We start from the raw sequence: 15,117 nt of genomic DNA on the forward strand, positions 1-15,117 counted from the left end.
TGGCAAAGCCTGCCCTGGATTTAGAGTAGAGTAGCAAATTATAGTGCTTTGTAAAGGTGTGCAGTGAACTCCAAGTAGCAGCCTCTAAAATGTCATTGGTTGGTATTCCCCTGAGAAAGGCTGCTGAAGTGGCTGCAACTCTAGTTGAATGTGGCCTAATGCCCTTAGGCACTGGCTTGCCATGGTGTAAGTAGCAGAAATGAATGCAGTGGCCTATCCACTTTGAAATAGTCTGCTTTGAGATGGCCTTTCCTTGTGATCCTGCAGCATATGCCACTAGTAATTGCTCAGTCTTTCTGAAAACCTTGGTTCTATCCAAGTAGAATCTAAGCTGTCTGTGTACATCCAAAGAATGCAGAATTCTCTCCCCCTTGTTCTATGGATTTGGATAAAAAGTTGGCAGATGAATAGTTTGGTTAACAGCCACACTGGACACCACCTTAGGCATAAATGTTGGGTTTGTCCTCAGAGAGACCCTGTCTGGATAAAAAATGATAAAAGGTTCCACAGCCATGAGTGCCTATAGCTTTGAAACTCGTCTTGCAGAAGTTATTGCTAGGAGCAGAGCTATTTTCCAAGATAAAAACTTTATATCAGCAGTCGCAGCTGGCTCAAAAGGAGGCAGGGTGAGTTTTTCTAAAACATAGTTGAGGTCCCATGCAGGCATTGGTGATCTCATTGGAGGCCTTAAATTTTTGGCTCCTCTGAGGTACTGCTTTAATAAGGGATGAGAAAAGACTGGTGGCTCTGTAGTGTAATGATCCGAAATGGCAGAGGCATGAATTTTAATAGATGAAAAAGATAGGCCTTTGTCCAGCATCTCAGTTAAGTATTGTAAAATCTGAGGAATATTTGGCACAGCTGTATCAGTTCCATGTGTCTGGTTCCAAGCACAGAATCTCTTCCATTTTCCAGCGTAAGATTTTCTAGTACTAGGCCTTCTGGCATCCAAAATGACATCAGTCACAGCTTTACTGAGAGGTGTGTTTTGTATGACTACATTATCCGCCATGCTACCAGGTTTAAAGTCCTGAGTTGGCTGTGCAGGATTTGATTGTTTTGCTGGGACAGTAGATGAGGTATTTGAGGTAAGTTCCAAGCTGGGCACTGAGACAAGTTCTTTAGGATTGGAAACCAGTACTGGCGGGGCCAGTCTGGGGCAATCAGTATAATTTTTGGCTTTTCCTGTCTGACCTTTAGGAGTACCTTGGGGAGGAGAGGCAGTGGGGGAAAGGCATATACCGATAGGTTTTTCCAGCTGAAAGATAGAGCGTCCACTTTTCATGCTTGTCTGTGACAAGTCCTTGTGCAGAATCTTTTTAGCTGGGAGTTGTGGGGGGAGGCAAACAGATCTATGTCCGGGCATCCCCATGTCCTTGTTATCATGTTGAAGACTTGCGGATCCAGCTGCCACTCATGGGGATCCATGAGGTTTCTGCTTAGTTCGTGTGCCAGAGTATTTTTCCTTCCTGGCAGGAATTGTGCCTGCAGATGTACTTGGTAAGTTAATGCTGTGTCCCACAAAGTCATGGCTAGTCTACAAAGGGGTAAGAATGTGTGCCCCCCCCTGCTTGTTTATATACCACATGACCGTGGTGTTGTCTGTCTTTATCAGTAGTTGTCCCGGATGAAGTAGGTCCTTGAAGGCTGTCAGGGCATTCTGAACAGCTAGTATTCTCTTTTTGATTGATATGTAGATGCATTTGGGTTGAGGACCATGTGCCCTGAATGCATCTTCCTGCCATGTGGGCCCCCCCCAGGCATAATCTGATGCAGCCATTGTTAGTGTCTGCCTGGCTAGGGGTAAAGAGAATGGCTGTCCCTTGTTTTGGTGACAAGCCTTTGCCCACCATCGAAACTCCTGTTGTAGGCAGGGAATGAGAGTAATCATTGTTTCCAGGCCATTGCAATGTTGAGTCCAAACACTTTTTAGGTACCATTGAAGTTTCCTCATATGCAGTCTTGCATATGGAATTAGTAGGATGCAGGATGCCATGAAACCCAAAGCCTGCAGAATTTTTCTTGCAGATACATTTTGAAATAGGTAGTCAGTTGCCTTTGTTTGTCTGGCGAGAGATAAGCCATCTGGGCAGTTGTATTTAAGCTTGCACCCAGGAATATTATCTCTTGAGAGGGTACTAGTTTTGACTTCCTTTCGTTGACTGTGTACCCTAGACATGTTAGAAGTCTTTTCACAAATGCCAGATGCTGTAGAAGAATGTCCTTGTTCTCTGCTTGAATTAGACAGTACCAAGTAAGGATACATTTGTATTCCTCTTTGTCTGCAGAATGCAATTACTGGTGCCAGGCACTTTGTAAAGACGCTAGGTGCAGTAGATAAGCCAAAGGGCAATGCAGAGAATTGGTAATGCATTAAGCCAGCCTTGAATCTGAGGTTTCTTCTGCGTAATTGTCTGATTGGGACATGCAGGTATGCCTCTTTTAGGTCTAGAGTCACAAGCCAAGCGTTCTTGCCCAGCATGGGCAGAAGCTGCTGCAAAGTCAACATCTTGAATTTTGGTATCTCCAGGAATGTGTTCAGAATAGATGGGTCCAGTATTGGTCTCCAGGTCTAGTCCTTTCTGGGCACCAAGAAAAGTCTTGAGTAAAATCCTTGCCCCCGCTCTTGCTCTGGCACTTGTTGAATGGCCCCCATGTCCATGAGGGATGAGACTTGTTTTTGTGCCTCTGCCCATTGGTTTTTGGCAGATCTGGCCAGCCGTTTGCCTTTGGCAGGGAATGGAAATGGAACTTGTACCCTTGTGACACGATATTCAGTACCCACTTGTCCTGGGTTATAAAGTGCCAAGTTTGAGAAAAAAGTGCTAATTTTCCCCCCTAAGGGTGCTGCCAGGAGATAAGTGCTTGGTGCAGGCAGGGGGGAGTCATTGGGACTGTTTCCTGTATGGTTGTGATTTGTCTTCTCCAACTTTGGAGGTAGAAGCACCCCACTGCTTTGACCTGTATGAACCTTGCGCCTGGGATCTGCCTCTAGGGCATCTTTATCTGCCCCTTTGAGGTTTGTCTGACACAGGAAAGGACCAGTTCTTTGTAGGCCAGTGTCTACTAAACCTAGGAGGCTGTACTTGCAAAAAACTTTGACAGTTTGCATAGATTTAGCTTTGTACTCCATTTTCTTTAACACCTCTTCTGCCTTAACACCAAACAAAGTATCATGCTGTAAAGGTGCATCTAATAATTTAACTTTGAAATGATCAGGCAGATTTTGTTCCTTTAATCAAGCATGCCTCCTAATTACAGAACCCGTAACTGCGGCCTTGCAGGAGGCCTCCAAAGAATCAAAACCACATTGCAAAGTATGCTTTCCAACTTGTTCAGTTGCATGCAATAAATCCTGCATTTCCTTGTTTTCTGCACATTCAGAGTTTAAGAACATTTTCTGTTTAAGCAATGCCATGACATGTTGCTGATATTTCAGCATATGAAACTGACAGTTTAAGGCCCTTATAGCCAAGGTAGCAGATGTGTAAACCTTTTTTCCCCATCTAGCCAGTGCCCTAGAATCTCTGTCAGAGGGGGTAGGTTTTTTGCAGCGGAAGCCTCAACTCCATTGGGACCCTGTGAAATAGTTTCTGGGTGTGCAGCAGGGTTTTTAAAAAGGAATTTATGAGAGCCAGGAACCCTGTAATATCTGTCAGGCTTAACAGAAGCTGGAGGTAAGGAGTCAGGGGTAAGACTAGACTCCGAAAACACATCATCTACCATGTCTAACACAGGTGGAATGGCTAGTGGCCTGTGTTGAGGTCGTAAAAGGAAATCCCTGAGCCTCTTTTTACATTCTAAAAAATCTTGGCTCTCCCAGTGGAAATGCTCCCTCATGGTATGCAAGGTTTCCCCAAAAGAATAGTCCTCTGGAGGAGAAGCTGAAGGTCTTCATCAGAATCCTCACAGGGGGGGGGAGAGAATATTCCTGATCAGAAGAGGAATCAGAAGAAATAGAAATCTGATCTGAAGATTCATAGTCAGTCTCTTGCCTAGGCCTCTTATCAGGAGCGGGATGGGAACCCCTGATCAAGGTAATTAAGTCTTCGGCCATTTTGAGCATCTGTTTTTTGGGCATAGAGGCCTGTCCATGTGACTCTTGAATCTGTTTCTTTGCTTTAGAAGGTGCTTTAGCCTTTGCCTTTGAAGCTGAGGTTGGTTTAATGTAAAGATGTTTAGGTCTGAATACACCCTCAGAAGCCGGTGCCTGCTCAGCGGCTCCGGACCCATCTGAAGGAATAGTATCCGAGGCTCCAATACCTTGAGTTTCCAGTGGCATGGCGGGAGCGGCCTGCGACTCTAAAGTAGCTGGTGGCAGGGGCTGCGAAAGCGCCTCACTGAGAACCGGCGACTGGCTTAGGAGAAGCTTCGTCGTCGGTTTTGGACCTCAGTTGTCTATCTCTGCTTTTCTTTGCATTTTTTTGTGAACTCCGGCAGTCGGATGGCTATCCGACATTTCTGGATAATTAAACTGGCGTCCAAAACAGTTTAAAGCAAAATCATACTGACGCTTAATAGTGTGTTGGTTAAATCTAGCACAAAACCGACAACCAGAAACGTTGTGATCAGGGCCTAGGCAAGGAATACAGTAAGAATGAAAGTCCTTATGAGGTATTTGCTTTCCACAAGAAATACAATTATTTACTTTTTCTGACATCGGTCTGGAGCAAGAAAAAAGTTTCCCCAACAGGGTACTTAGCTTTATTGAAGACTTTGGATCTGAAACTCAAACACGAAAATCTCAGGAGTCGGCCGACCGGCACTTGCGAACTGCTTCTGGTTCAGGCACCGTGCGGCAAGAAAGACTAAAGAAAATGGCGTCGGCCGCATCTTTTATACCCCTGACATCAGGGAAGGGGCGAAAGCAGCCGACACAGGACCCAGGACTTCGGAATTCAGGCCGACTGAGGGCAACCTGCCAGCAGGATTACCCAAATGTAATGACTGCAACAGTGAAACACGAAGAACATCTGCTTGAGCAGTGGATGAGAGAAGAGGGGAGGTTCTGTGTTATATTGAGTTGAAACGGCTGAGGTGTGGATTTTAATGGAGGAAAAAGACAGGCCATGGTGAAGCATCTCAGTTAAGTATTGTAAAATCTGAAGTAAATTGGGCGCTGCTGTGCTCATCCCTTGAGATTGGTTCCAGTTACAGAATCTTTTCCATTTTTCAGCATAGGATTTTCTAGTACTAGGCCTCCTTGCCTCTAAAATGATATCCATCACAGGTTTGCTGAGGGATGGTAAAGGAGAGATTAAGTAATTAGCCAGGCTGCAAGGTTCAGTGTTGGTAGCTGAGGGTGCAGAATCTGGTTCTCCTGCCGAGACAGCAGGGAATGAGTCTGAGGCAGGTGCCATGGAGATAACCGTGACACACTGTGCAGGAGGGGGTACCAGTGTTGGCGCGGCCAGTCTGGAACAATCACAATCATCCTTGGTTTGTCCTGTTTGACATTTAGTAGTACTTTGGAGAGCAGAGGCAGAGGTGGGAAGGCATAGGCTGACAGGTTTTTCCAGCTGAAGGACAGAGCATCCACTTTCCAGGCTTGTTTGTGGGGAGTCCTTGTGCAAAATTTATCCAATTGGTAGTTCTGGGGAGAGGGAAACAGGTCTATATCTGGGCTCCCCCATTTGCTTGTCAACATGTTGAAAATCCTTGGTTCCAGTTTCCACTCGTGTGGGTCCATGAGGTTTTTTCTTAGTCCGTCTGCTAGTGTATTTAATTTTCCTGGCAAGAATTGAGCTTGTAGGTGCACTTGGTAGCTCAAGGCTGTGTTCCACAATGCCATGGCTAGTCTGCAGACGGGGCAAGAATGTGTACCCCCCTGCTTGTGTATGTACCACATAACAGTGGTGTTGTCCGTCTTTACCATTAGTTGTCCTGGAAGAATGTGGTCCTTGAAGGCTGTCAGAGCAGTCTGTACAGCTAACATTTCTTTTTGATTGATATGCACGTGCATTTGACTTGGGTTCCATTTGCCCTGAATGCACTTCCCTGCCAGATGAGCCCACCATGCATAGTCTGATACATCTGTTGTTAGGGGTTTGGCGATAGGGGATGGTGAGGGGGTGGTGTGAAAGGTAGTCCCTTATTTTGGTGGCAGGCCTCTGCCCACCAAAGGAACTCTAGGCATTGGGAAGGTATGATAGGAATTATTGTTCCTAGGTTTTGAGAAAGTTGACACCATAGGCTTTTTAGATACCACTGTAGTTTCCTCATATGCAGTTTTGCATATGGAATTAGAAGAATGCAGGAGGACATGAACCCCAAGGCTCGCAGTATTTGTCTTGCAGATAGCAGGGTTTTTGTGGCCACGTGTTTGAAGTAAGTTGTCAAATGAATTTGCTTTTCTGGCGTGAGGTAAGCCATCTGGGAAGTTGTATTCAAGCTTGCTCCCAGAAATATAATTTGTTGAGAGGGTACCAGTTGTGATTTCTTTTCATTTATGGTGTACCCCAGACAAGTTAGAACCCTTTTTACAAAGGCCAGATTATACAAAAGTATGCCCTGGCTTTCTGCCTGAATTATACAATAGTACAGGTATGGGTATATTTGAATATTTCTTTGTCTGCAAAATGCAATAACTGGAGCTAGGCACTTTGTGAACACCCTGGGTGCAGTAGATAAGCCAAAGGGCAGTGCAGAGAACTGATAGCGCGTGTAGCCTGCTTTGAAGCGTAGGTATCTTCTGCAAGATTCCCTGATTGGGATGTGCAGGTATGCTTCTTTTAAATCTAGTGTTGCCAATCAAGCATCTTTGCCTAACATAGGAAGTAATTGGTGAAGAGTCAGCATCTTGAATTTTGGAATCTCCAAAAAGGTGTTTAGAGTAGACAGGTCCAGGAAAGGACACCATGAATTGTCTTTCCTGGGTACCAGGAAAAGTCTTTCTTGTCCCTTTTCCTCTTCTGGTACCAGCTGAATAGCCCCCATACTTGAGAGAAAGTACTTGTTTTTGTGCCTCTGCCCACTGAATTGGGGGTAGGTCCGGCCATACACTTGGTGTTGGCAACATGTGGAAGTGAAATCTGTATCCCTGGGACACTATATTTATAACCCATTTGTCTTGGGTAATGAGTTCCCAATTCTCTGAATGAAGAGCAACCTTTCCCCCCAAAGGGGTAGTCAGATGATAAGTGCTTGGAGATTTTAAAAGGAAGTCATAGAGACAATTTACCATGGGTGGGGGGGGTCTTATTATTCCCAGACTTGGAAGTGGGAGGCCCCCCACTGCTTAGTTCTCGGAGTCCCCTAGGACTGAAACCTGGGATTTTTGCTGTGTCTGGGTTTGGCTTAAGAAGACCTGGAAGGGGCTGGAAAGGACCAATTTTTAGAGGGCCAGTACCTTCTAAATCTAGGAGGCTGAACTTGTAAAACATCTTTAACAGTTTGCATAGATTTAGCTTTAACATCCATCTTTTTAAGAATTTCCTCGGCCTTGTTGCCAAACAGGCAGTCCTGATTTAAAGGAGCATCCAACAATTTAGCTTTAACATGATCAGGCAAAGATTGCTCCTTAAGCCAAGCATGCCTTCTGAGCACAGACCGAGTAACAGCAGCCCTACAAGAGGCCTCTAATGAATCAAAACCACATTGCAAAGTATGTTTTCCAACTTGCTCGTCAGAATGCATTAAATCATGTAATTCTTTATTTTCCACACAGTCAGGAATCTACATAATTTTCTATTTAAGCAGTCCAATAACATGTTGCTGATATTTTAACATATGAAACTGGCAGTTTAAAGCCCTAATGGCTAAGGTTGCAGAAGTGTAAACCTTCTTACCTCATCTATCCAGCGCCCTGGAGTCTCTATCAGAAGGGGTAGGATTTTTAGCAGTAGAAGCCTTAATGCTCTTGGGCCCCTGTGAAATAGTCTCTGGATCTGCAATAGGATTTTTGAAAAGGAACTTGCGGGACTCAGGGACCCCGTAGTATCTGTCAGGTTTTCTGGGAGCAGGAGGCAGGGAATCAGGGGGCCAAACTAGATTCCGAGAAAGCATCATCAACAATGTCCAGTACAGGAGGAACAGCTAAAGGCCTATGCTGAGGTAGGAAAAGGAAATCCCTAAGCCTCTTTTTTGAATCAGAGTAATCCGGGCTTTCCCAGTGGAAATACTCCCTTAGAGAATGTAAGGTCTCCCCAAAAGAAAAATCCTCAGGAGGGAAAGCAGAGGGAATAGAGTCCTCTGCATCAGAATCCTCATAAGTAGGTAAGGACAAATCCAGGTCATCAGAGGAGTCAGAAAAAACAGAATCCTGATCAGAAGATTCATAATCAACCTCAGTCCTAGGCCTCTTAGAGGGGGGGGGGGGGTTGGCTACCCCTGATTAGAATTATTAGATCTTCAGCCATTCTTACTTGTTTTTTAGGCATAGAGGCCTGAGCATGTGGCCTGGGTATCGGTTTTTTTAGGCATGGATCGAGATTTAGGCCTAAGTAATGAAGGAAGTGTCGATTTAATATGCAAATCCGTAGGACTGAATACACCCTCAGAAGCCGGTGCTTGCACAGTGGCTCCGGAACCATCCAAGGTACAGACATCCGCGGGTTCCATAGTTGAAGCATCTCGCGGCATACCGTACTCCAAATGGGTCTCAGTAGAGGCCTGTGAATCAGAAGTAGCAGGTATTAGGGGCTGCAAAAGCGCCTCACTGAGTACCGGTGAACTGGCAACTGGCTTAGGGGAAGCATCGTCGGCAGTTTTGGACTTCGGCGGCCTGTCTCTGTCTTTATCTTTGCGTTTTTTCAGAATCCCGGTAGTTGGATGGCTAACCGAAGACATTTCTGGATAATTAAACCGAGAACTGAAATATTTAGAGGCAAAAATATACCGACGACAGATTGTGCGCTGAATAAAGCACAAAACCGACAGCAAGGTATGTCATGGTCAAGTCCTAGACAAGGAATACAGTACGAATGAAAATCTTTATGAGGTATTTGCTTTCCACAAGTAATGCAATTACTAACTTTTACTGACAACGGTAAGGAGCAAGAAAAAGTTTCCCCAACGGGGTACTTAGCTTTAGTTGCAGACTTCAGTTCTGAACTCGAATACGAAAATTTCAGGAGTTGGATGACCGGCACTTGCAAACTGCTTCTGCTTCAGGCACCTTACGGCAAGAAAGACTAATGTAATGGCATCGGCTGCAAGTTTTTTTATCCCTGATGACCTGACGTCATGGAAGAAGGGACAGCAACCGACGCAGGATCCAAGACTTTGTTAATCAGGCCAACTGTGGGCAACCTGCAAGCAGATTACCCAAATGTAATGACTGCAACAGTGAAACATGAAGAACATCTGCAAAACTGTGCTAGGAGGAATAATGACAGGTTCACTGGTTTAACAGAGATGGTAGGGGGAACATAGCCAATTCAATTCATAAGGAAAGAGCTAGCCAGACTTTTAAAGCTGAAAGCTCTGCCAATCATGGAATGGGCCCATCATATTTAATCACATAAACCTCAAAATAATAGCCCAAGGCATTTTATTATTAAATGCTTAGACTTTAAAGTCTGGAAAGAAATACTCCAAGCAGCCAGAACCCTGGGCAATAACTTCAAGATTGCCAGACATGGGATTAAAGCAGTACCTGATTATAGTTCCACCTTGTATTTGAAAAGGAAAGCTGTAGCACCGTATCTACACAGTGATTGGGAATGTGGGTTCCAGATGCAATTAATATATCCAGCCACACTAGTGTTAACCAAGGACAATATACAGGCCTCATTCCAGGAAACACAGGAAGTAGACTGCTTTTTGTCTCAGCAAGTGGTTGGAAGGGCTCTAACCTGTGCAAACACTACAAAAAACACCCCACAAATAACCCACAACAAAGAAAATGGACAGATCATTGATTGCCTCCCCTAATAAATTGCTATCACAGGAACATGGGAAGGATGGTGCAGGTTCATCTAGAGAAGCAGTTCAGGAGAGAAGCAAATTACAATGAATTCTACTAGGTTCTGGGGGATCATAAATGCTTCATTAACACTGGCAGCCCTGTGCTCCAGCACTGGAAATAAACGCGTAATGAATGGCATGCTTTCTTTAATCTGCTCAGTTACAACTTAAAAAAATGGCGTAATAGCTTAGAAGTGAAGTGGTGGAACAGTGCATGGTCTTTACTGTTTTTCTTAGATTTGTCTGTAGATTAAACCAAATAACTTAACATCTATACATTTTACACTAGGTGCTAGCCTTAATGTTGATGATTTTCATCTGTGCAACAGCTGAGGTTTATGCAATGTTTCTCCCTCCTAGTTACTATTCTTTTTTTGGTAATCTGTATCAATTGTTTTCATCATCTTCTGGTCAAACTGACTGTAATCTGCTAAATGTTTTTTGTTATTGTAATTACATCTATTGCTCAATAAAATATTTTCATAACTAAAAGGCTAAGGTTTCAAAAACAGAACACCCTCCTGTGCACCATATCTAAAGACTTATGTTGGATCAAGAGATCACAAAGGAGTCAGCCCTAGGATGATCACATAGGATCTCATTATTCAGCATGAAGCCTACAAAAAAATATCTGCCTGCTTGGGAGCAGGAAGGGTGGGATCCAGGTACTTCCAGGCTATAAATATGGCATTCCTAAGAATGGGATCATTGGATTAGACAATTCAAGGCCCCTTTTCCTCCTTCCTCAGATGATGATCAAGATGTTTCTGGATGAAGGGCAAAGAGCTGTAAGCCAGTCCACATAGGATATTGTAAGCCTGACTATTTCTACTGTTTCTTCAAAAAGCAGTGATCTGCCAGTGGGAAGTCATACTGACTGGAAGTCTCACTGTCTTTATCTGCCATAGAGATAAGGGGCTTAAGGATCCTCTGAATCCCCTTATCAGAGTACTGAAGACAGAAGAGAATCTCTCTACGTCACAAATGCCATAAGGGATGGCATACACCCAGCTAAGTAAGGAGTCCAGCATGCCATGAATAAGCAATGATGGCTGGGAGATGCGACTCAGACATTTCAGGATGTGTTTGCAGGAAGGAAATGGAAGCTAGGAGTGGCCTGCATATACAGGATGGTGACAGCATTACATCCATACTCCCTAACAGAGGACTTCCATATTACCAAAGGCAGGTCTCACCAAACATCAAAATGCTGTTGTCATAAAGGACTTTACCTGTAAACCCTAACACAAAAGAGGCACTAGTGTACTCTCTGGCCCACGAGTCCTGCTAGACCCATAGGAAGGCCTGGGAAGAAACTCTCCTACTTGAGTGCACCTGCTAGGAACTTGCTGGTTCAGTTCCTGTGTGTAGGCCATCTGTATTAAGCCTAGGTTTTTTTTGATTGGCGAGGTGCATATAAACCCAAAAGTGGTTGCTAGGAGAGGGGTCCCTCACATGCCCCTTATCTGCTGAAACACAGGCTGGGTATAATCTAAGCTTTTTATTGACTGGGGGAAACTTGCAACAAGCTGACTCTAGTATCTACTTACATCTAGGAGGATGTAACTGATGTCTGCTTTCTGTATGCCTGTTCTTCTCATAATGTTCCACACTGACCTATCATCATTAGGAAGACCCCTCTGTTGAACTCTGCGACTTTGTGATGTAAAGGAAGGCCCTGACATTTTCCTCCTGTATCTCTGGGTGGTTCATTAATTTCTTAAAAATAAACCAGTTAACTCCAGTGACCAAGGTCAGATCTCACATTCTTTGATTCCACACAAGTTGTGGGTACTCTGAAAATTTTTTCTATCTCAAAAATTACCATATTTACAAAACAATCTATAGAAGAACAAAGAAAAGCAGAAAAACATTTAGTCACAAAAAAGTAACTCTACAGCTGTAATTTAAATATAACCCTCACACACTGAGTGAGTAGTAGCAAAGCCAATGGTTGCAACACTGGACTTGCACACATGAAAGCATACAGGCACAGTATGAGCTGTACTAGCCTGGGCACTTCAGTGAAGGACAAATGCAACCGTAGCATAGGAAGTTACTAAGCTATTGGCCCTGAGGCCCTTACAAGGGTTAATGAGGGACTCTGCATTACATGGAGACGGAGTCTATTCCACAAAAGGGGGAGTCTCTGGGGCACAAATCTGTCCTGCCAACAATTCCTACTGATGTCACAGACCAGGTTGAGGTCGTGCATGTGGGTTACTTGAGTGAAGCTTGACTTGTGGATATGCAACAGTCCCATCAGGGTGGGGTCTGAGATCGCTTTGTATGCCAGGCAGAGGTCACCTCTGAGGAGTCTGCAAGAGATTGACTACAGGGACAGGGCTTTTAGCCTATCTTTGTAGGGTAGATGTTTGAGGCCCTGGATTCTCCGGGTGAAGAACTTCTGTGGTCTCTCCAGCTGCTGCATGTGCTTTGTAAGGTACATGACGAAAGCGGCATTGTACTCAATAATCGGTCTTATAAGGAAAAATACAGGGATGTTATGACCACCTTGTCCCTGGATGAGATAAGCCTTACTAATGAGCGGGGCCATGCATACAGCTTTACATACAACGATGGCAATATGGAGGTCAAAAGTCAGTTTGCTATCAAGCTGGGTGCCCAAGTCCCTCACAACTGACTGCGTGCTTAGGACCTTATCATCGTTGTGATAATCTGTGGGGACGTCACTTTCCCTGAAAGGGATGATTATGCATTTTTTGGCATTCAGTTTGAGGCCATGTTTCTGGCTCTAGTCATTTGTACTGGTGAGACCCTCTTGGAGGATGTCCACATCACTAGGGGAATTGATGACAGCACCCATCTTGCAGTCATCTGCAAACTTAGTCAGCCACAGCCCACTAGATTTGGCCTGCACTTCTGAGCAGTATATCCTAAACAGCAGAGGCTCCAAGACCAATCCCTGGGGTACACCGCTTGTTAAGGGTCTACTATTTGAGGTGCCTTCCCCTATTTTGACTAGGTGAGTTCTATCAGTGAGCCAGTTTGCTACCCATCTGGTAACATATGGATTGATGCCTAGTTGAGAGAGTTTATCTATCATACTTGAGTGGGGAATAGTATCGAAGGCTTTGGCCAGGTCAAGGTAGGAGGTGTGCGCCGTCTTCCCCTCGTCTATAGCCTTGGTGAATGTCTTAAAGAAGTACAGGCATGATGTCTCCTTGACAAAACCAAAATGTGTGGGATCAAGTGTCTAGAGGTTGCCAATGTCCTTGTTAACAAGGTCCATGATAATCTGCTCTATGGCCTTGCAGATCAGGCTAGTTAGCCTGATGGGTCTATAATTTCCTGGATCGGAGGATGGTCCGCCTTTGTGCAAAGGGATGACACTAGGTGTCCTCCACTTGGCTGGGAGTAAGTAAAGATCTCCTCCATCATCCATCAGTAAAGATCACCACCTGGGAGCAAGTAAAAATCACCTCCAGCAACCAGTTTGAAAAGCATTACACAAAGTCAACTTTGTGCATCTCGTACTGTTACATGAAGACAACCACTTCTATACCATTCCAAATAGTCAGACTTACGTTTCATACTCCTTGGCTGCATCTTCAACTTGCTGAAAGAATTCTGTCATACCAGCTCCAGTTACAGCAGATACCCCTACCACCTAGAAATATAGCGTGAGAAATACAACTAGTTACTAACCACTCAACAGCAACACAACTGTCATTGGTACAAACAAGAAAGGTATCACAGAAACTTAAAAAAAAAACACAGGAGTTTACTCTATTATTTTGAAGCAAGTACTCTGTGCCACATTCGATATGTCAGCCTGCAATGCCTTTTTCTGACATTTGCGAACTACAGTAAAGAAATTATATTTATATATAATGCAAGATGCACTAATGTACCAGATTAATTTTCATCATAAAATTCAACTTAAAATGTCAGATTATAGACAGCAGCCATGCAAAAGCAGGGCTGTTGGATAATGTCTACTAATATTTACAGATAAATAAACAATTTACTCTGCACTTTTCATTTTTATCTGTTGGTATTTGTTTACTGGGAAAGTCCACTGGGCCAAAATAGGCACATTTTCAGTGGAGGCCCAGGGAGAAAAGCTCCAATGTAACAACAGGCCTTACATAACGTTTCAGAAAAAAAAGATTCAATTTCAAAAGATCAAGAAAATTCCATAAAAGAAATTATCAAAATTTACAGAAGGTAGTTAAAGCTGATAAAAACAGTATATAACAGCAAGATTAAACCTATTCACAGTGCAGATAATAATATGGCATAATACTAGGCAACCCTAGTATTATTATCCTAATCCTGGCAGCTTTAAATGATCATGAAGTAGTAACATCTGTCGAGACAACTCTGGGTGAAAAGCTAAGTGTGTTGTTGTCTTGCTACTTTCCTTCTCAAATGTCAAAGTGGATGGGGCATTCATATTACATTAAATATGCCTTTGCTTATTTAACAAAACTAAAGATTTATGTTACTCGTTCTACGTCTTTAATTCATTTATACCTAGCACCAGTTGTGTGCCACACTTCTAGCCTCAGCATTTTTAAATCAAGATTGACAACCAAGCAAAAATAAATACCTAGCAAACAGTACATGCAAAAAGTACAAAACCAGTGATGCTCATTAAAAACTGCTCATTACAATAATAAAAGACAAAATATATTCAATGTCTCTACTTCAACAGTAATACATTCTTAAAGAAAAAAATTCAATTTTATATTTTTCTCTAGATTTTCACATCTGTTCATTACACTGGAAACAATATAAACTATACACACATTACTATATCCACATTGTTCAGCCAGCCGTCAGCTTTCATATAATGCCAAACAAAACAATTCCTTTCTGGGCGATTGTTTTAAGAGATGTATACAGAAATATGAAATAGGATACATTGATCCAGGATTAACAGTGTAAACAGCACTCAGTGATTCTTAAGGTGCACAACTTAACAGTGATAGTTTTCCACAGCACAATCTATTGCTCCAGTTGAGACCATGCATTAGCTTGTATATCACTTAGATATGGCAATATTTATGGAAATATTACATACTTTCATACTGCTTAACAAACTAGCAATCTCTCTATTCCAGTGTATTACATATTGACAAGCAGCATTATATTTTTTGTCTCACACTATTACCATTCTCATGAGACAAAAAACACTATTAGAATTCTCATTAATGCCGTGGTGGTACGGCGGTAGCGCTGTTA

General features: G+C 43.3%; 1 protein-coding gene across 1 annotated transcript in view; it reads right to left on the reverse strand.

The window, feature by feature from the left end:
• The window catches only part of GPN1 (GPN-loop GTPase 1), a 423,847-nt gene that overhangs the window by 131,728 nt on the left and 277,002 nt on the right, over positions 1–15,117 (reverse strand). Inside the window, exon 10 of the mRNA XM_044062376.1 lies at positions 13,455–13,537. Coding sequence (XP_043918311.1) covers positions 13,455–13,537 — 83 coding nt within the window. The remainder of the gene's footprint in view (positions 1–13,454; positions 13,538–15,117) is intronic.

Source organism: Protopterus annectens, chromosome 2.part1 (assembly GCF_019279795.1).
Source record: "Protopterus annectens isolate FY-2018-M chromosome 2.part1, PAN1.0, whole genome shotgun sequence".
NCBI lineage: Eukaryota > Metazoa > Chordata > Ceratodontiformes > Protopteridae > Protopterus > Protopterus annectens.